This window comes from Cyprinus carpio, chromosome A18, assembly GCF_018340385.1.
Source record: "Cyprinus carpio isolate SPL01 chromosome A18, ASM1834038v1, whole genome shotgun sequence".
Lineage (NCBI taxonomy): Eukaryota > Metazoa > Chordata > Actinopteri > Cypriniformes > Cyprinidae > Cyprinus > Cyprinus carpio.
In genome coordinates this window covers 19114199-19136374 of record NC_056589.1, presented here as the reverse complement: position 1 = coordinate 19136374, position 22176 = coordinate 19114199, and the positions used below count along the sequence as shown (strand labels likewise).

General features: G+C 35.3%; 1 protein-coding gene across 1 annotated transcript in view; it reads right to left on the bottom strand.

Annotated features, from left to right (window-relative positions):
• LOC109059319 (insulin-like growth factor 1 receptor) overlaps positions 1-22176 on the bottom strand; it is an 81754-nt gene that overhangs the window by 15375 nt on the left and 44203 nt on the right. Inside the window, exons 3-9 of the mRNA XM_042775264.1 lie at positions 9165-9474; positions 7533-7669; positions 6322-6466; positions 4695-4903; positions 965-1091; positions 613-848; positions 359-526 (exon numbers count right to left, since the gene is read on the bottom strand). Coding sequence (XP_042631198.1) covers positions 359-526; positions 613-848; positions 965-1091; positions 4695-4903; positions 6322-6466; positions 7533-7669; positions 9165-9474 — 1332 coding nt within the window. The remainder of the gene's footprint in view (positions 1-358; positions 527-612; positions 849-964; positions 1092-4694; positions 4904-6321; positions 6467-7532; positions 7670-9164; positions 9475-22176) is intronic.

Here is a 22176-nt window from a genome sequence, read left to right as displayed (position 1 = left end):
AATAACACAAGCTTCACACGTTTTGTAAATATAGTTATTGTACGGTTCTCTGAAATACCTGACTCTGATAACAATACTCCCAGGCACATGATTTTCAACATAGCTGTACTAGTTTTTGATCTCTCATATCACTACTCTTTCACTACTTAACTGAAATTAATCATTCAAATTCTTTATTTATTTGGCTAGTAGCCATGTAGTAACTGTGATAATTGTACACTCACTATACATCATATTTCACTTCATATATTGATGGCTAAATTTCTAAAATAATGCTGAAAGGAGGCAGAAGGCTGACGGTTAGTGGTGGTGATGAGGGTAGACGAAGCAAAAGGGGACTTCAATGGTGCAAACTTACCTTTAGAACAGTAGTTATGCATGTAAAGTTCACGGTCTTCTGCCTGCTGCTGCCAACGGAGCAAGTAGAAGGTTTTGTTTCCGTTGGGAGAGATGGGAGGAGACCACTTCACCATCAGGGATGAGGAGGAGTTGGCATATGCGCGGGCATCGAGGGGCATTGACGGCGCTGTGGAATTGCAAGATATTAGTTGGTGTAATAAGTCAAATTGTAGACTGGATACTGGATATTGGAGGGACAGTGGTGAAGCCAACCTGATGCATTAGTGCGGATATAGACCACCTCACTCTTGGCCCCCAGAATGTGCTTGTCCTCTACAACAAGGGTGACAGCTTTCACAAAGATGGCATATTGTGTCCAGGGTTTAAGTGGGGACAGCAATACCCCTGGGTCTGTCGATTTGTCCTGAGGAAGGTCTACATCCACCATGTTCCAGCTATTAGAGCCACATCCATCTTGTCCGTCGAATTCTGTGATGTTCTGGAATGGTCTACATTGAGACAACAGCGCACAAATGCACATTTATATAATGCTTTATCACAACACTGAAGCCACTAATAATCTATTAGTGTCTATAATTGTAACTTCTAGCAGGCTGATACTTACGCCTCCTTGTAATACACGATGAAGCTGATGAGGTCTCTGTAGTCAGGCGGTCGATATCGCTCCCAAGTGAGCTTTATCCGAGTACTCTGAGTGTGGTTGGATTTGAACTTCAGAATATAACTCTCACCTAGAAGAGGGGTCATAAGAGAGATTTAACTAAAAGCACCCATAAGAGTTCTTCAACTTGAATGTAAGACTGTGCCATAGCCTTTCCATCTTTCATGAGCTTCTAGGAATCAGAGTGGTATTAGAAAAGGCACTTCTGTTAATGTCTCACCAGTATAGAGTCAGAGCAATTATGTTCTGCAGAAAAAATAAGACTACATTGGCTAAGCCATTATCATCGTTCTTCAAAGCAAATTCCCACTATGCAGGAATCTGTCAAACGCATAATAGAGCAGGTACAGACTGGGGCTCCTTGTGAGCAAAATGCATTTTAAGAGTCTTGAGTGATGTCTTTGTAGAGAGATAATGCTATCGTCTACCAACCGGTTTTCACTTACAAATACCACTGCATCATATAACAAAATATCAAACCACTTACATTTATTCACAAGAAAAATTTTACAAGCACAGTTTCACGGTTTAAAACCTTTTATAAAAATAAGTTAAAGTTTCAAACTATAAAATGATAGATATACTGTTCAAAATGTATACATGACACTTTCTGAGAACGGACTTAAAAATTATCTAGACACCAGTTGACATCAGTATAATTATTCCAATTAAATATTGTTTTATTCCAATTAAATATTGTTTTTAAATTTAAATTTTTTCCAATTAAATATTGTTTTTAAATTTAAATTTTTTTGTATATATATATATATATATATATATATATATATATATAATTATACTGGTATATTTTTTATGTTTTTTGATAGATTATTTTATAAGATAATTTTTTTAATTTAGATAGAATTAATTTATAGCAGAATGTGGAATTGAAATGAGTCTAAATTACGATTTGATTATTTTTAATAAAAATTTTTTTTGCAAATGTGAATCTTTAACTACAGATTGTCATATAAGCAACCAGTCAGTAATGATACTGATTTAACATTCATGAAACTAAAGTACACAAAATAGTTTTCGGTTATATTTGGATGAAGTAATGGTAAGATGAAAGCAGAAATTTTAATGTTGTTTAATTATGTGTTATTAAATGATCACTGAGACAGTGATTAAGATCGAATTTAAGACCTGCACAAATAAAATTAATACCATATATGAAAGGGGTAGGGCAATGGCTGTAGTAACATATTAAACTGTAAAATGACTATAAAAAGCATGATTAACAGTTCAGATACATGTTTTCACAAAAACAAAAGTTTTTATAAAATAATATGACTTCACATTTCAGCCTTTAAACCATTTTTAATAAAATGGAAAAGTTAAAAGTATTATTACATTAATTAAATAACATATAAATACATTTTGTTGTTTTTGTTTTTTTGATTTTTTATCTTCTTATTGATCCACCAGTTCACATTTACAGCTCTGTGTGTTTGCAGGGTAAAAATATGGGTTGATTTTCACATTGGTCTGAACAAAAACAACCCCAATACTGTGTTCCTGCAATACTGGAGGCTGCATTTTCAAGGCCGCATTTGTTTTTTGTGACAACACCATCTAGCCAATTCTATTCCAACAGAGGAGACCTGATTCAAACATCAAACAAACAGATGCAAAGACTAGATCCATGGAATTTTTTTTTTTCTATTTTTGATGTAAGATCTGGTCTGAACTTGAGTGTGTGAGGCGATGTCAGCAATCTCCATTTAGCCCATTTAGGTTTTTACATTTTACATTTATTAATGTACTAAATGTAAAATTTGTACTGCAATTGTTTTACCATTTACTGCACTTTGTTAAGTGGGTCAGACATGACCTGCTGTGCTGCCGCTAATGAACAAGTCTCGCTTTAAGACAAGACTTTTAATCTGAGTTTATATTTTTTTAAAAAAAAAAATAACTATTTTATTTATTTGTTTATATATTTTAAAACTTAATATATATATATATATATATATATTTATATATATAGTGAGAAACACACATATATAAATATATATATATATATATATATATATATATATATATAGAATATTTCAATATTCCTGTCTTTTCTTTCCTGAAATAATAATTAAGACTTTCTTGTACAATTTAAGATGTTTTGATGTGTTGAATTTGTTGAAAAAGTATTTAAGAGTTTTTAGTATTTCTTTGTAAGAATGTGGGATTTAAAAGACCTTTTGAATGATTCTCTAAAAGAATCAGCTCATAAGTGTCTTTTTTTAATTAGTTTCTAAAGCAGTACATAAGACAACGTATGGATAACATCACCATGGATACAAGACAGACCAAAAAAAAAAAAAAGGAGAGCAACAGGAACAACAGTAAACACAAAATGTTAGGTTATTATATGTGTTTATGTGAAGTATAAGTGTGAAATTTTGTATATATCTGTATATATTATGTATATATCTCAATATGTATCTAAACATATGTAGAACAGAATATTTGAAGGAGAATGTGTAAAATTTTGTATATATTTGAGTTGAGTGTTAAATTATAGTGAATAAAATTAAATTTAATTGATAAAATTTTTTTATATATATGTATAGATCATATTCTATAGTGATATAATAATAGTAATAAAAGAGAATATAATAATAAAACTGTGTATGTACACATGTCGATAATATACCTACATGCACATGCATACATAAACACATGCGCACACACACAGATATATAACATTCATTTCACTCATTCCCTTTCTCACTTTTCTACTGTAGGTTTATGAAGTTGTTATTGGAAGAGTGCATGGTTCCGGTTCCATGTGTCTGGTTTATATGAAAATAAAACCAGAAAGGATTCCAAATGTGGATAAATGTAAATATATTCTTCTTGTGGGTGAATGTTATTTTTCCTAATGGGATGTATTCTCTAAGAGAGTTAATCCAGTGATTGTTATGTATACACTTTTTTTGATTTACAGTTTAAAAGTACTATTTTCTTTGCGATAGTTAGAGAAACAAGGACTGGGTTTTTCTACTTAATTGGGATATTATCTACTTCTTTCTAATAAAGAAAGAGTTTTACAGCCCATAATAATGGAAAGTTTATTGTTCACTGATATCCAAAATGAATAAACAGGTTGACAGATCCATGTGGAATGCAGCAACAAGAAAGGGCGGTAACTAGTGAAGTAAACTGGCTCTTTATTTGGTTTTGTAAAAGTGTCATTATGGCCATATTCATATGCATTGGAATTGTGGATGTAGTCTTTATTTCTGTGACCTCTCTATGAAATAACAGACTTGGAATTTGCCAGAAGGTCCGGGTGATTTAATTTTTGGCATTTAATCTAATGCTTTATGAAATTCATCTCAGGAGTGAGCGGAGCATCTAGTGCATTTACCTTTTCTTTTGCTATTGTTGGTAGTTTTACTCATTAAAAAAATATCTATTTCGGTTTCATCTTGATTATGACATAAAAGTCATTTGTTCATGAATCAGGCTTCATTCGTGAGTGCGGTCAGCAAGGAAAACAGAACCGAAATCCAATGTTGTCTTGATATTATGTCTGTGGCCCCCATCACATTGAATTCAAACTCAAAACATAAAAATATAAATTCATTTCAAATAAAATTCATTTTGCTATGGCACTGCTGATTGCAGACTGCAGTGGCAGATCATCACGGTAAACACTTCATGTACTCACAACTTGCTCGTTCTCCATTGCTACGAGCATCATCCTCTTCCATCTTTTCCTTAACACCAGTCTTCTCCCACATTTTCTGGATCTCAGACATGCAAAGTTTGGGATTGAAACGGAAGAACACTTTTCCAGCTTTAATGGTCAGATTGTGCTGACTCCAGTCCCACAGATACTGCAAATTCTGGTTGTCCACTGCAGAGAATGCATACAACCTGTAGTAGGAAAACACACACACAAACAACAAAGTATTAAACACTAAATTTCTTATGTTTAATGTATGAAAAATCGAACCAAAGAAAGCAATGAGAACGATCAGATCTGGTTATACACATGACGAATGCGATATGTGTGAAAACAACAACTGAAGTGCGTGCACAGATTGTGTTTCATTAAAGCACGCATGGAGATCAGGGCTCAGAAGAGGGTTAGGATGACTTCTACAGCTGCACCAGAACGAGTCGCACTGAACACCTAAGGAACGTGAAGAATGTCTGAGCTGCTTACAAGCATTCCACGAGATGAAACTCAACCCTAGTGAGATCACAACAGACGAGTTCCCACAGCCTCCCTCTGACATCCTCCATAAAACACTGACATCATGTGAAGAGCAATGAGTCAGATAGCAGATTAATAGAAAAAAATGGTTTTTTTTCACTTCCTGTATACTCCTGTATGTATACATATATTAGCTGAATTTCTCAGCCTCAGCTTTATGACCCTGAGCTGTACATTCCATTATAGCTGATATTTTATTACTTTCACGAATCCTATAGAAACCGTTGAAGAAATGTGTTACAATCAGAGGACTGTGAAGGACACAGAGACATACAAGAAATGTTCATGTTCTTCTTTTTGGATCAGACATGAGACTATGTTGCAACGTGACTGCCGTGCTGGTTTTAGAACATGAACAACAACAACAAACCACCAACTAGCTGGCCTAACTCGCTTCAGGTAGTCAAGCAGGTTTTTGAAACATTTGGTGAGATTTTGAATGAGAAAGTTTTAACAATATACACTAATGTTTAAAATTTTGGAGAGAGCAATGTTTTAAAAAGAAATTAATACTCGGCAATGACATTAAATTGACAAAAGTGGCAGTAAAAGTATTTATAATGTTACAAAAGACTTTATTTCTTTTTTATTCATCAAATCCTGCAAAAACGTATTATGGTTTTCACAAAAATATTAAGCAGCAAAACTGTTTTTAACATTGATGATAATAATAAGACACCAAATCGTAATATTAGAATGATTTCTGAAGGATCATGTGACACTGAAGATTGGAGTAATGGCTGCTGAAAATTCCGCTTTCCCATCACAGGAATAAATTACATTTTAAAATAGAATGAAATAGAAAACAGTTATTTGAAATTGCAATAATATTTAACAATATTACTTTATGTATTTGTGATTAAATAAATTTAGCTTTTTTTTTTTCACATGATCAAGATACTGAACAGCTTCTAAGCTAAGCTTCTAAGCTCAGTCCTAAGCAGGCCAATGAATAACTGGTGTTTAATGAGACCTATAGCATGCATACAACACCTGTTTTGCAGGCTAGTTCTGTTCTGCACACAAATCAATCATTGAAATGTCACAACACTCGTTATGTGCATTAAAGTCTTACTGCTCCGTGAGCTCTTCTCCATGAATGTATCGCAGGCTCTTGAGGAAGGACAGAGAGCCCAGAGTGTGAGAGTGTTTGATCTTTACATATCCAGTCACTGTCTGGATCAGGCCCATGAAACTCTCCAGCTCTGATGCAATGTTAGCTGGGGAAAGAGAGAGGGAGAGAGAGAGAGAGAGAGAGAGAGAGGGAGAGAGAGAGAGAGAGAGAGAGAGGAGAGACAGACAGACAGACAGAGAGAGAGAAAGAGTTATGACACTGGAGCAACACAAACCAAATCCCACGGGACATACAGTGTCTGCACTAACTCATCACTTCATCAGAGTGAGTGATACATGGGCGGCAGCAACTGTCCCATATCAAACCACTAAGAGCTTTAGCGGCTCATACACAAAAAATACATGAGTCTTATTTTGTCACCCCAGGAAAATACCTGTCAGTTAATCAACACAATAATCAGGGTCCCCCAGTATCTGACCAATCATTTTCAAGACCAAAATTTTCCCAAAGTGATTTTAACTTGTGCATCACATGCCAGTCTTTGGAAAAATAGATTTAAACAAGTATATGTTTAGTGCACATTTTTAAAATATTTAACTGAATTGTATATTGTCATTGTATTAAACCAAAACTGAGTTTTCAAATATTTTCTGTACAATATTTGTCAATAAGTATTTTTTTTACTCACTTTTCATTTCAGCTTTATCTTTAAATGTTCACACTAAATACTTTCAAAAACGTAAAAAAAATATTTTAAGTTAACGTAATTTTAAAACGAGTAAAAATAGTTTTTGCTAAATCTTTTTCTTCTCTCTCAATTTTAGTTTTTCAAAACTCAAAGATTATTTACCAATTACAAAATTTAACGTGGACCTGAAAATGCTTTTAGTGAAAACAAAATTAAGCTTTATAATTAAAAAAATATATCTAGCAAATTAAATATTTTAGAGCAGAGCACAGCAGCAATAAATAAATCCTATTAAAAAATTACTATATATTTTAATATTTTATTAATTTTCATTACATTCCCAGGTTGTAAATCACAATTTTAATATTCTCTGACAGGTTTTCCATGACAGTGGGAACTCTGAATAATATATATGTATAAAAATAGGGAGAGGCACAAGCTAGGATCTGTCATTTGTCTAGAAATAAGAAACTCCTTTTCACTGGCGGTTGTGGGAGAGGAGGGTGAGAGCGAGGGTACTTACTGCCCCGCCGGATGTTGATTTGTAGGTTGCCTTTGATGACCGTGCAGCCCTGCAGGGACTGAGCAGCATCCACTGAGTCAATTGTTTTAGATTCGCAGACCTTATCGCACAGTCCATCACATGCGCTACAAAACATACTGCAGGTGGGAGAGAGGGGGAGAAGAAGAGAGAGTGAGTGTCAAGGACAGATCACAGCCACACACGCAGAACGCCAGTGAACCGGGACAGGATTAGTCTGTCTCACCAAAACATGAAGTATATTTAAGGCCTGTTTTTGACAAACACAAGGTCACTGCTTTATGAGGTCTTTGTGCTTAACAGAGTCCTCGCTTGAACCCTGGGTTTCCGTGAAAGGAGGATCATTAAGTCAGCAGTGAGGCAAAACCAGGTCTGGACAATTTACAAAACAGGCTCAACATCTAAAATCTCCGTTACCTAGTTTAAATATATTTCTCTTGACTTTTTTTCCCCTCAAGAAACCAGTATCATTATGTGCCACCTGAAAGTAAACAGTCCTGGATTTTGAGAACATGAATCTCAATCTAGGCCTTCAAATCAACACATACATGTACATCCTAATGGCAGCATAAATAACAGCTTTAGAACAATTAAGATGTTCATATGATGCATAAGAGGGTTGTAGAAAGTGTACACAGGTTTGGTGTTAATAATGGAGCCACCACAACCTACAGAGAACAGGCAGGGCTGTTGTTCAGGACCAATTGTGTGGTAACATTTTCCATTTAACTTCATGGATTTATAAATGAAAGTTCAAGATGAACATGTTCATCTTATCTCGCAAATCACGTTGCTAATGTGATGATAATGTGTGGTCATTATCACAAAAAAAAAAAAAACCCAGACGGCAGTTACACAAAATCATTTTACCACAGAATTCTGTGATCAACCAGTCAGAATGAAGTATTCCAAAGGTCCATGAATTGTTCAAATCGACTCTCTAAATACGCTGGAGTGGTTACTGAATTAACTATCTGATTCACTTACTGAACCACAAGCCACTTCTGACTGGTTCTTTAATTTATGACATATATTTAAAAATAAAAATTTGCTAAACTTTTTGGTAATACATTTATTTTCACAATAACATCTGTATTACAAAATGAAAAATAAAGTTTTATTTAGTATATAAGCATATATTATTTTGTATGTGTAAACGATACCTTATTTTAGTGTTTTTTTTTTTTATAATTTATTATAAATATTTAGTAATATTTTGAATGACCTTTTTTATTTTTAGATTTTGTTTAAAATAATGTTTTAAATAATTTTATTATGTGCTTTTGTAAATTTTTTATATTTCTATTTAGTATTAATATAAGTTAAATACTGATTTAAGTTTTACTTTTAGTAATTTTAATACTTATTTTTTATATTGATTTCAGTTAAATGCCAAATTCAAAATAAGCATTTCTAATTTTCATTTGTGGCCAAGTTTAAATCTTTCATCTAGTATTTAAATATAATTTCAGCTTTATTTCAGTTAAGGAAAAATATTTTTAATAGTGTTAGTTTGAGTTTTAGTTAGCAATAACAATACTGCAAAAGCATAAATAAACACTCTTGACACTGGTGTTTAATGAGGCACTCCTACATTCAGTTCCGGAAGCATACCTCTGAGTGTCATTTCGGGTGAATCCAGGTGGGCAGTCCGGCATACACTCTCCATTGTGGATGACAAAGTCGACCTCACTGGGTAGGTGGACACGGGCACACATGTCCATGGTGATGCAGCGCCAACCTTCAAACTTGTACGTGCCCGGCGGGCAGGCCTCAACGCAGCGGTCCTCGTGAAAGTAATGCTGGCAGGCGGCACATGCCTTATCATTGTCTGGTTCAGTGCAGCTGCCCAGACACTGGGGATGACAGCACTTGGGGTGAGCCTTATTCGTGCACGCTCTTTTCTCACACTTCTTTGGACACACTGGAAAAGACAGACAAACATATAGAGAAAAATGTCAGTTGCTGCTTCAAAAGAACAGTGAATTTTAACATACAAGGCAACATTATAAATCAACTGAACATGTTTTAAGGAGAAGCATGTTTTTTCCTGAGGCTTAAAACAGTTGCATTTGAATACTATTATAAGAATGGTTTATGTATTAAGCAATCGGCTAAGTATGAGGAATCAGAGACCATTCATGCTCCTGTGTGTGTATCTTTGTGTGTTCTGGGGTAAGATAAGTAGTTTTAGGATCAGTTGACTGTAAAATAAAGGACGGCTATGAAAAGGGGCACAGAGGAGGAAGAAACCCTGTGTGAAGTCAGGATGCAGGGTTTTTGTGTTTGTGCAGGGCCTGGAGCTGCTGTGTGCCAGCCTTGTTAGTAAACTGCAGCTCTGGACTCACTACAGCTAAATATTATTACTGTTAGAGACTGTTGAGGGAATTTAGAGTGTAGGGAGGAGGGGGAGAGGAAGAGTAGAGTGAGAAACTAAGCCAAAAAGTCTAGCTAGCAGATGGACCGCAGTTTGGACTATTAGCTTGGGAAGCATCTAGTCAGGCCGGGCCCAACAAGAAGCCACGGTCCATCTGTGGTGGGCTTTAACTGAGTTGGAATGTGTTATGATGAGAAACACCAGCTAACAGTTACACAACAGTCCTCAGATTTGATTGGCCAAGAGTGCTGATATACAGTCCAACAGGATATTTCACTGTTTGTATCACTCCTCTCGTCTGTTTGTACATTTCAGACAGACTGTAAGTCTGTGCAATGGTGAATTTTTTAAGTGACTCTTTCTGTATAATAACATTGTCACGCCAGTAGGTGGCGACAAGTGACAAGTGTCTTTTTAGCAAATCATTCTAATTATTCGCTCAACTGATTCATTCAAGAACTAAAAAAAAGTTTCTGTTTTAATGAGTGCGTCTTTGAATCATTTACTGAACTGAAACAGTACTGATTCATTCAGGAATGAAACAAGTGACTGAGTCATCAAATCATTCACTGAAATGATTCATTCAAACACTTAAATCTGGAATGAAACAAATCAGTTAAACAAGTCTTCATGTGTGAGTTAATAAATCACTCAATCAGGCACTTTTTTTTTTAAACACTGACTCATTTAGGAATGAAACACCACTTCAGTGTGTTGTTTGGAGATGCAATGGCTGATTCTTTGACTTTGTTTTGAACTATTTTGGTGGGGCAAAAACATACAAAGGAACGTGCAATATTGTGTCCAAAATGTAAATGTACTTATTACTAACAGCATAATAATTCTTTCCACTGTAACATACGAAACAAACAGCAATGCATAATACCTGGGAGAGAGTGCACATTGATTGATTTTCAGGGGTATAGCACATGGCATAAACTATTTTTTTTTTACTGAAATCCTTGTAATTGTTTTGTCTACATCTAGTCTTAACATGTTCACTGTCCTTTCAAATAATGCCTTTGAACTGTAGTTTCATACAAACAAATATGGAGGACTAAACCTGCAGAAATTAAAAATAAGTAAATGAATATATAGATAAATAAATAAATGTAATAAAAGGAAAATAAATAAATAAATGATGTGATAAAAACAATTTCATTTGTAATGAAATTGAATCCTGAATTTATATTTTAAATTACTTTTTTCCTTTATGTATTTATTTTACATTTATTCTTTTTAACTTTTATTTACTTATACAATTCATTCATTTTTATATTTAATTTATTTATTTTTAAATGTATTTATTCATGCATTTATTTATTATATGTATTTATTTATTCCCACATGTATTTATTTCCAGATTTATTTATTCATTTATTTCTTTTTACTTTTCCGTGTGCAACATGGAAATGAGGGAGGAGGTCCAATGATTCACAAGGACCTCCTCCCTCATTTCTATGTTGCGCACGGAAAAGTAAAAAGAAATAAATGAATAAATAAATAAATAAAAAAATCTGGGAATAAATAAACACATAAAAAATAAATAAATGCATGAATAAATATATTTAAAAAAAATAATTAAATATACAAATGAATGAAAGTATAAGTAAATAAAAGTTAAAAAGAATAAAAATAAATGTAAAATAAATACATAAAGGAAACAATTAATTTAAAATATAAATTTAGGATTCAATTTTATTACAAATGAACTATTTTTGTTTTTATCACATCATTTATTTATTTATTTCCTTTTATTACATTATTTATCTATATATTCATTAACTTATTTTTAATATCTGCAGGTTTAGTCCTCCATAAACAAACAGGTCTGTTAGGAGGCTCTCTGTAATCAGCTCTTGACAAACAAATCAGTTCCACTGTAAAAAGGTTACTGACATCATGACATAACCCCAAATGTTCCATATGAATTTCCATGAGAGACCAGCTTCTGTTAAAAGCGTGAGAAAGTCACTTTTATGCAATGCAAAAAAGAATAAAAAAATAGGAGCGTGTTTCAAATTAAGCTTTCAACAACAAGACATATTGAACACACTTGTTTGCTATGGAGAGTCAAGAGATGCTAGTACACTGTTGACATATGTGGTAGGATCAATAAGCATTCCAATGGAATCACTTCCATTGAGTGAGCAATGGGAGACAAGCCCTGTCAGTAACATGAGACGCATGAGAAAAGCACAAGAGGAGAGCTGATAGTTTGACTCAGATTAACAGCCAAGTTACAATTGCTAAGGTGTTCCGGATGGCTGCTTACTAGCTGAAATCAAGAGAGCGTTAAGTCTTTATTATATTCAAGTAGAATTGTTTTGCCAATCATATTGTTCTGCCAGGTAAAAAAATCATTCAAAATTGTCTGGTTGTTTAGAACACTTTTGTTAGGTACCTGTAAAAAAAAGTTGATATTTTAATATATGTTAGATATTATAATACAGACAACACTTGTCAATATTCCAACTGTATTGGAATCAGAAGTAGAAACTATTTTAAAAATTCTACATTATGATATTAGAATAGAACTGTATGTTTAGTGTATGTTAAATTTTTTCAAAACAATTCCTATGTCTATGGTAGCATCAACCGTGAAATTATATTAAAATAAAATAATTCAAGTTTTGACAAAAACAACACACAAAACCTCACATTTTAGCCATTATTCAAGATATAAGGATGAGTCAAAATGGCAAATGATTATGTTTATGTCTTATTTAAATACATTAATTAATATTTAATTCTATATACTTTTTTCATTTGGTCTGAACAAATGTGGCAGACGGGCTGAATGAAAATGCAAATTCACTTGCTGAATATGGGATGTGTGTGTGGAAGAGGAGATATAGAGGTTTTACCATATACAAAGAGCTTTTATAAAAATTTTTTTTTTGGGTTATACGCAGGCAGGATGCAAAGAAAAGTTTTTCCGAAGACAGAAGATAAATCCATAGAATTTTTTTTGTAAAAAAATAAATACTATAATAAATACTATAAAAAAATAAATATTTTAACTTTAATAATTAATTAAGGGTTTGTTTAAACCTAAATGTAGAGAAATAGTCACAGTGATGCTTGCCTCATGAAATAGAAACTCTGGTCCAGGAATCTGACAGCAGGTCTATAGGAAAAGCATATGTGCAGATACTGTTGAAAGTTCTGCCTGGGTGGGTTGTCGCCCGAGGTGGGACTCCAAGCGCTAACTAGGAAGCCAGTGCCATCAGCTCAACATGAGGAGGCAACTAAGCCGCATGGCATGGCACTCCTGGTCGCCCGGCAAACAGAATCCTGGCACTCCACCCAGCAGGCTCAGGAGGCACAGCCAAAGAAAAATCTACAGTACATGGGATTTTTCCCTTTTTATTTATGAGCTCACATCATGCAGTACAACATTACAGGGGAAACATAAGCATTGTGTTTATTTGTGAAATGAATACGGCACATTTAGTTGATATGAGTAGGATTTCAGTAGATGGAGGGGATACACATCCCCTGAACCATCAACATCCCAGCCCTAATGGATGGCCTGTGCCCAGGCTTATGACATGACCGGGTGGTCCAGAGGGTAGTCACAATGATGGCAGAGTTTGATGAGCACCTGATGCATCACATCCATGCCACTGTAAATCTAGCATCCAGTGTTCCCTCTAAGCCTTGCACATGTGTGGCCGTGCACTTCTTACATCACAATCCCACAGAAGAAATAATATGCTGCGCACAGGACACATGAATGAGTTAGGAAAGCCATTTGGTTGAATTCTAGTAAATGAATTTGTGTGTGAATCCTTGAGCAAGGCACCGAACCCCCAACTGCTCCACGGGCACCGCAGCAAAAATGGCTGACCACTGTGTGTTCATGCAGTATGTGTTCACTACTCACTGCTGTGCGTGTGTACTTGGATGGGTTAAATGTAGAGCACAAATTCCGAGTATGGGACTCCATACTTGGGTACATGTCACGTCACTTCGTCACTTCACTTCAAATGTGACCACACCTTAATGTGCAGGTCTCTGTACAACCTGACCTTCAACACTCTCACCACAACATTTTTACTTCAACAAAAGCCGCTCAGAGGCATGCTAATCTTACCGCGTATGTCCTCACTCCCATCACACTGTGTATGTTTGCTTAGTTGCCTATCGGTTTACAAATGAAAAAAGGGTTCACTGAGGTGATCCCACAGCACCGGGATGTGATTTTACACACTCTCGACTCTCCACGGTGGAACAAACATCAGCAGGGACTTAACTGGCTTGGGTGGAGACATTTTTCCTACTCCTGCCAGTTGAGATGCTTAGCATTCTTCTGCACATTCTGCCACATCATAAGCCACCCTGCAGAAATTACTAGAACATTACTTAGTTTAAGTTTAGTGAGAGAAAAACAACAAACAATTGTGATTAACTTCCAAAACATACACAGGGCACATGCAGAGCAATAAAAAATATATACATTTACTTAGCCCATATCTCAAGTTTCTGGTGACAAGCAATGTGTTTATTAACACTAAACGCAAAACTGCTGCAAAGCGTGACACAATCACAAACAGCAAAAAGATATCAAATGTTCAGATGAGAAGCAGAGTTTTGGAAACACTGAGATTCCATGGTGGACGGGGCTATTCAGGGTAATGCAGGGCTCCAGATTGCAACCAAAACAGTTGCAAATGTGACCAAAATGTTTTGTAAAATTATGATTAAAATCTAATTAGAGTCGGCAGGTAAATGCATGTAAAGGCATGTTATAGATCTTTTTTTGAAAGGTTCATCCATGTGTGTTTATTTTTTTAGTCCGATTAAACCCCGCCCCTCTACAATCAACAGCAAGTTCACATTCATTTTGAGTGAAATGACCACATCTCAAAATTCAACCAACACCCAATAAATGGAACCCACTCACTCTTTTTCCGATAATCCATTACATTGTAGCGTACGTCAATATGCAGAAGAAAAGATATGACGCTACATTTCATTGTGACTTTAAGATTAAATCATAACAGTCGAGAAAGCTTTGTGTGCAACCAGTGTTTACCGTAAACGACAACAGTAAGAGCATAAGCCGTGACGACTGATTTATGATCAAACAACTCTTTTTACTGAATAAAAAAAATCTGTTTTCAGTCTAACTAGAAATGAACCAGGAATCGATAATGTAATTTATATGGGATGTAGAAATACAAACAAAGTGATAAGCAATAAATCTAGCAATGATTTACACAGAACATTATCGATTGTTGCTCTATCCTATCTTTCAAGATAATGTGCAAAACCAATCACCTTTCAAATCATAATCATCTTACTCCAACATTAGGAATATTATATCATACATGTCATATTTAAAACAGGCATACCGGAGCTTTAAATGAAAATGCATTTCCTTAAATAGCCACATGGCCCTTTTATGGCCTATTAATAGCAGCACACTTTCCAGCTCTAATTCCAACCCTAACCATCTTGCTCACGTCTCCTTAAATATCTCATCGTCCTCTAACTACCTAAGAATTGAATTAAGCTTGAGCTAAAAGGTCTAAACATAAGCATTCCTGGCTTGCTAGTGCTCTCTAATCCTTTTACATACACAGTCTTAATGAGTGAAAGCAGGAAATTATTCATTATTTGGAATGCCACCAAAAGGGGGCACCCCAGGCAAAATGCTTTTCCATCCCACACACACACACACACACACACACACACACACACACACACACAAAAAGCTCCACAGCAATTCCTCAATGAGGAAATATTTTAGACATGCATGCCTTCTGCTGGAAAGGAAGACAGTTAGGGCTGACTGAAGAATGAACGAGGAAAAAAAACAAAAATACAGCATTACAATCAGCACATTACTTAATTTTTTCCCCCCAAAGGATATGGTCTTTATTTATCTTCGGAGGGAGTGCCACAACTATTTCCACTTTGTTGGTATCTACACCTAGTTATGCCAAAGATGGTGGGTTTCCACTACTTCACAAGAATGTTGCACTACCGAACAAGGAAGTCCACAGTGGATCTAAACACAAATGCAAGTGTTTAATAGAATAGCATTTAATAGCAAAGGTTACACATTATCTGGCTTGTTTAGTGAAGCGACAAATTTGCGCAGGGGCCTGTGGCGTGACAGTCCTGATGTGACTGACCCTGTCTGCTCTTTTGAGCAGCCATGAGGGAGACAACGCTTGCTGACCAGCTCTGCAGTGAGCTGACCAGCCCTCCCTTCTCCTCCCTGTCTGTGAAAGCCGACTGGTCAGACCGCATAGACACAGCCGCCGTCGCGCTTCAAACCGCCACAATGAGAAGAAAAGCACACAGACGTCCGCAGCTGCAACTGAATTGACATAGGTGCTCATTATATAAAAAAGGTTAAATACAATATCTTCTGGACTGACGCAATTGTTTAAGAGGAATGCAGTAAAAACAGTGTTATTATCCCCGGGCGAACCCACTGACACACTTGGATGCCATTCTGTCTTAGGGTCTTAACTCAGTGGGCTATGTGAAGAATAACTAGAATGTTCAAAACGGGTAATCTCAGAGCAGAATGTTAATCCTCTTGGGCTCGGCACCAGCCACAAAAACACATTTCAGGACAGTGATGGAAAAAAGAAAACGCGAGAGGTATTTTGCTTAAATTCTATGATTGCTTCATTGGTGCAGACACAATTTATTGTTTTGTTTCAACAATGCCAGGCATTTCTTTTTCATTAATGCATCATGTGCTGCTTGGCTCACAACCTGGCTTCAATAGTGTTCCCTGGAGCTGAAAAAAAAAACGCTTGTGCGTCATGCTAGCACATGCGCATTTGGAGGGAAAAAAAAGGCGAACCCGTCTTGAATTCCATAACACTCAAATGCTGCGCTGAGGCTGAACTCATCATGTAATGGTAAATACATGCATTTGGAGCCAGACCTCGCTTCTGCTGCTGCAGACTCTGTGTGCACAACGGCACGGATGACCAAGAGATGTTTGTAATCTTAGATTTGGGATAATGTGACCTAGCGAGAGGCCCCAGAGCAGGCGGACTACCGAATGTCCCCTCTATGCTGCAAAACAAATCCTCTGAGGAAGAGCACATTAACACAGACAGAAGCCCTTACTGAGGCAACAAACGTGTCTGGGAGTGTGCATATTACACATTTTGCAATAAAAAATTCAGAGTTGCTTAAATGGATGTGTTTTGCATCATTATTAACAGTAATTTTCTAATCATCTTCAAGTTGCATAATCATAATCAAGTTGCAGATGGATGTGTTAACCAGTACAAGGATGTTTAAACACAGGCTGAGTGCCTAGTCTAAAGCCATTCATTTCAATATCCTGATTTAAATTATAAATAATAAAAATAATAATACCAATCTTGGACTAATTTTGGTGCTTCATTTACTAACTCTCATTCATATGGATTACTTTTACCTTTTTTTTAAAAAAATAAATTAAAATTAAAAAGAAGAAGAAAAAAAAAGTTGATTACATAGACTTTTGCAGATGGATTAAAAATGTCTTAATTTTTGTTTCCATGTTTTATTTATTTTGAATTTAGAACAATATGAGGGTGAGTAAATGATGAAAGCATTAACAGGATGCCTAAAATGATCTGACCGAAAAAGGATTTGTTTCCAGCAAAAAAACAGTAAAAAAAATAAAAAATAAATAATAATTCCCTGAATATATGATGATATAATCAGTTGTCTTTCAAAAACTTTTTTTATTAACCTATATGCATCATTTTTGTTAGTATTTTAACTAATAATAATATCTTCAACAGTCATGACTGATGCCTGATGTCTGAATGTACCGTTAGAACAGCATACTACCTCATTCTGTTTTGATAGTAAGTCCTGAAGAGGCAGGACTTGGAGGCAAACAGATGGACCAATTGGAGATGAGAGGGGGAGGTCCACAATGATTGGCATGTCATGGACTCAAGTAGAAAAGTGGTAAACAAGTCCTGTCTGTTGTGGGGAAAGGAAGGTGGTGCCAACCATGGTAATTACATATGCATGGTTTCCAGCTTCCAGCTTTTTTTTTTTAAGTGACTAATTTCCACAACAAACGTTTATGCCATATTAATTATAACGTATATTAACTATAATTAATAATAATTACAATTCATATTTAAACAAAATCAAGTGAAAATATTATATTTATAACTTTGACAAATATATTATAATATATCATATTTATTAATTATAATGAATAATTACTATTATAATTAATAATAATAAAAAAAAAAACCTTTCTGTTCTGTTATCAATTTTTTTTTTACATTAGCTGATAGTTCAACACATTTTATCAAACACATTGCTGAACCATTTAAACATAACCAGACTCGTTCCAAAGGCTTTTATATATGCGACAGCAATGTCCAATATATCATCGAGTGTGTTGAGCACCCACAAGCGCTTTACGTGTGTATAAGCTTGTGCACTCAAACACTCTCTGGTTACCACTGACAGGCGCAGATCCTTGCTCTCCACTGCCACACAAGACCCTAAGCAGACCTGCGGTCAGACCCCTGGCTCCTTCAAGCCACATCCTTATCCGGAAACACAATCCCACTTGGGATCATTCTAGACACTCGGCATAACCACAACAGTACACACAGAGAGGTGGATGTTTCCTCCACTCAATCCCACAAGGCTCATGACCCAGGCGGATAAAACTAATAGACGCACGCCTGCCTCTGCAAGCAGGTCACTGCAGATCGGCTACAGAATAAAAGAAGCAGCAATAATGTAGTTTAAAAAGTAAATGATTAAAATAAAAAGCTCTAGTCTGTGTAGTTTTATATAAACACCCAGACTGTGTTCAGTGCCAGCGTCACGCTAAGTTTCTACAAACCAGGCAGTTCTCGAAAATCGAACAGACATGGGCCACCACAGTCTGGCTGATTCAGAAAGAGGGGGAGGCGACAAATTTTATTTTGGTTTTCCACTGCGTTTGGAGGTGTTTCCTCTCAGCGCAAGAGTTTGCTAAAAATACTCGACTTCCCAGATTTTCTTCATTAAATGTGTTGTGTTTCCTGGCAGCCCTGCACCTGCTCACTGCCTGGCTGATGGGGGGTTAGAAAATACCCCACTGCTGTCTGGGAGCCACAGACTCACTTCACAAATCAACACACTCTCATACAGGAACACACACACGTACTTCACTGAAAACACCACACATTTATTTGTAATAATATTAAGGCGCTAAACACAGAATCACCTGAGAGCATTAAACATGTACATGTAACATCTGGTTGCTATTCATTTTCATTCTCTGGAAAAGAGCAGCGTGAACATTCTGCTAAACTTTTGCTTTTCTGTTCTACAAAAAAAAAAAAAAAAGAGTGTGTCATACAGGTTTGGAATGACACGTAGGTAAATAAATGACGGAAATGTCATTATTCCTATAAAATAAGTGAACTATTCCTTTAAAAAGCACACACACACTCCCTCATGTGTAGTCACAAAGTGAGTCTCGTGTCCTCTCAGGCTCAATCAGGAGTCTTTGAGTTCAATGGATCGCTTCTGTCAAGCCCGGTTTCTGCGGACAGTCATCAGTAGCTTTGCAGAGCAGCTTCAATACCGCTGGCACACTCTTCATCCTGGCATTGTGAACACACACACACACATTTCTCTAACACAACATCTGGAGTCAAAACGCCACATCTACATTTTATGTTTACTTGAAGAAGACCGTAATCCAGCATTGAATGCATAAATATTTGGCCTGCCATTTAAAGCGGATGTCCGCAGCAGTCATATAGTGGCCCTTCCTTGAACTTACATTAAATGATGAAGCAGCTTTACCCTAAAAACTGACAAGGTCATTAGCAACCTGCTAATCTGACAGATGGTGGATAGCAAATCTCCAAATAGCAAATGGTTTGTGGATGTCAGAGAGCATGTAATGTGCACAAGCATGGGGGAATATGAAAGAGTGTAAATCAAAAAGAAAGAAGAAGATCTGTTAAAATGTTAAGAGAGACCAATGGCCAGATTTTAATGCTACTTATAAATCTACTTTACATTTCAGTTCAGTTTTAATTAATTCTAGAAATGATAGTCACAGTTTAGTTTTATTGTATGATACAGACGCGCCAATATTAAGATTCTGATCAGCTGATAATTATTTCACGGCCATGTTTCATGTGATTTTCACTGGATGATATTATTAAAATGCATACTTTTTATACTGTTTTTGCTATGTTTGTCTAAATAAAATTAAAACATTAATCTTAATGTTTTTCTAAAAAAATCAATAAGAAATGTACTAATTTAAATTCTACATGTGATGTATAATGTACACTATAAAAAATGGATTTGCTAAAGATTTACATTTAACAGTGGCATAGCGTGCGTGCCTCTGCTGCTCTGGCTAGCATCCCCGAATTGAAGAGGGCGACTGGTGGCTACTTATTCATCATCTGGCACCACACACACGTATATATACAGACTCCTCTGCTTCTTTATTTATTTTGGGAGAAGAGCAGAAAGGTTGTGTGTGTGGCCCGTTTTTGTTCTCAGGAGAGGGACAAGACCCGCGGTACAATCACCCTTAGAGGCAGCAGCTGGCTTTAGTGAGCTGAGCAAGCTCGACCTCCCCTCTTCCTTTCAGAGCTTTGTTTTTCTGTGCTTTCATGTGAAATGAACTGATGAGATTCTGTCTTTATTGATAAGTGGGACTCAGAACCATGGGTTCAAACCCAGAGCTAAAACGCCACAGGCCCAATTTCACATGAAAGCCAACACAGCGATCTTATTTCGCCACGTAACACACTGTTTAAAAAAGCTTTGATTACACTAAAATGTTATCTGTGTTCATGTCAAAGATACTACAGTATCAACAATTAAGGTAGAGATTATATTGGTAAGTGCTTATGAGTCTATAAAAGTCAAACAGATATCTCTGATATATGAATGACAACTTTGGCACATCTCTCGAAAGTGTGTCCAGGTCATATTTCACCTGAATATAATTCCTTTTTTCTTCTTTCGATTATGAGATGAAATAGATTCATGTAAACAGCAGGGAAGCTGTGATTGCAATACTCTGTCACTGCCTCCTGTTGTTACGGAGGACTGTGAATACTCCATAAGGCTTATAGTTTGGATCTAAAAGATTTGATTACATGAAGCAGCTGTTTTACTGTGGTAAACAATAAATTGTCCTCATTAACTTCACAGCTAAATAAAGCAACATGAGCAGCTGAGTGTGAAAAAGTTGTAGTGTTTATGGTCTGGATGGATCACACTGTATGTCAAAAAAAATGAATCTGTCGAAAACACAAATTATAAAATCCTCATCATGTCCTGTTTAGGGCTGTCAAATGATTAATCACGATTAATCACATCCAAAATAAAAGTTTTGTTTACATAATATATGTGTGTATACTGTGTATATTTATTATGTATATATAAATACACACACATGCATGTATATATTTAAGAAGAATATGTTATGTTTATATATTAAATATATTTATATATAATATAAAATATAAGAATATAAATATATAAATGTATATACATGTAAATATTTTCTAAATATATAATTTATGTGTGTGTATTTATATATACATAATAAATATACACAGTATACACACATATATTATGTAAACAAAACTTTTATTTTGGATGTGATTAATCGTGATTAATCATTTGACAGCCCTAGTCCTGTTCAGTCGACATGTAGTGTTTTATATGTTTGTACTGTTAAATTAATTCATCTTGACAATCAAGCTTTAACATTCAATATCTAACACAGATTTATGCTCAAATTGTTATAGCTAAAGTAAAATATATAATCTAGGGATGTACAGTAGTTTTAGGAAATCAGATTTTATAACTACTGACATGTCTACTTGTAATACTGATGCAGAGGGACTGTTTTAACTGATGAAGAAAGAAACAACTTTTAACGTGGAAATTAACGTGGGGTTTTTGCCACTAAAATGAACAAAAAATATTGCCAATAAAATGAACAAAAATCTAATTCAAGATAAATGGGCAAAAATTGCCCCTTAACTATTAAACAATTGATTACGGTTGTTGCAATTAAAATGAAATGTAAAAATAAATTAAAAGGGTTTCGCAGAATTACATTTTGATTCATTGACACTGCATCAAGGCTGCTTTTTACGCATCGTTTTTTTTTTTTTTTTTAGCTGTTGAGCCTTATAAGCAATCATATGCATTTCTGTTGAGCTTAGGAATACAAAGGCCAATCAGAGATGCTTAGATTAGTTAGCGCTGAAA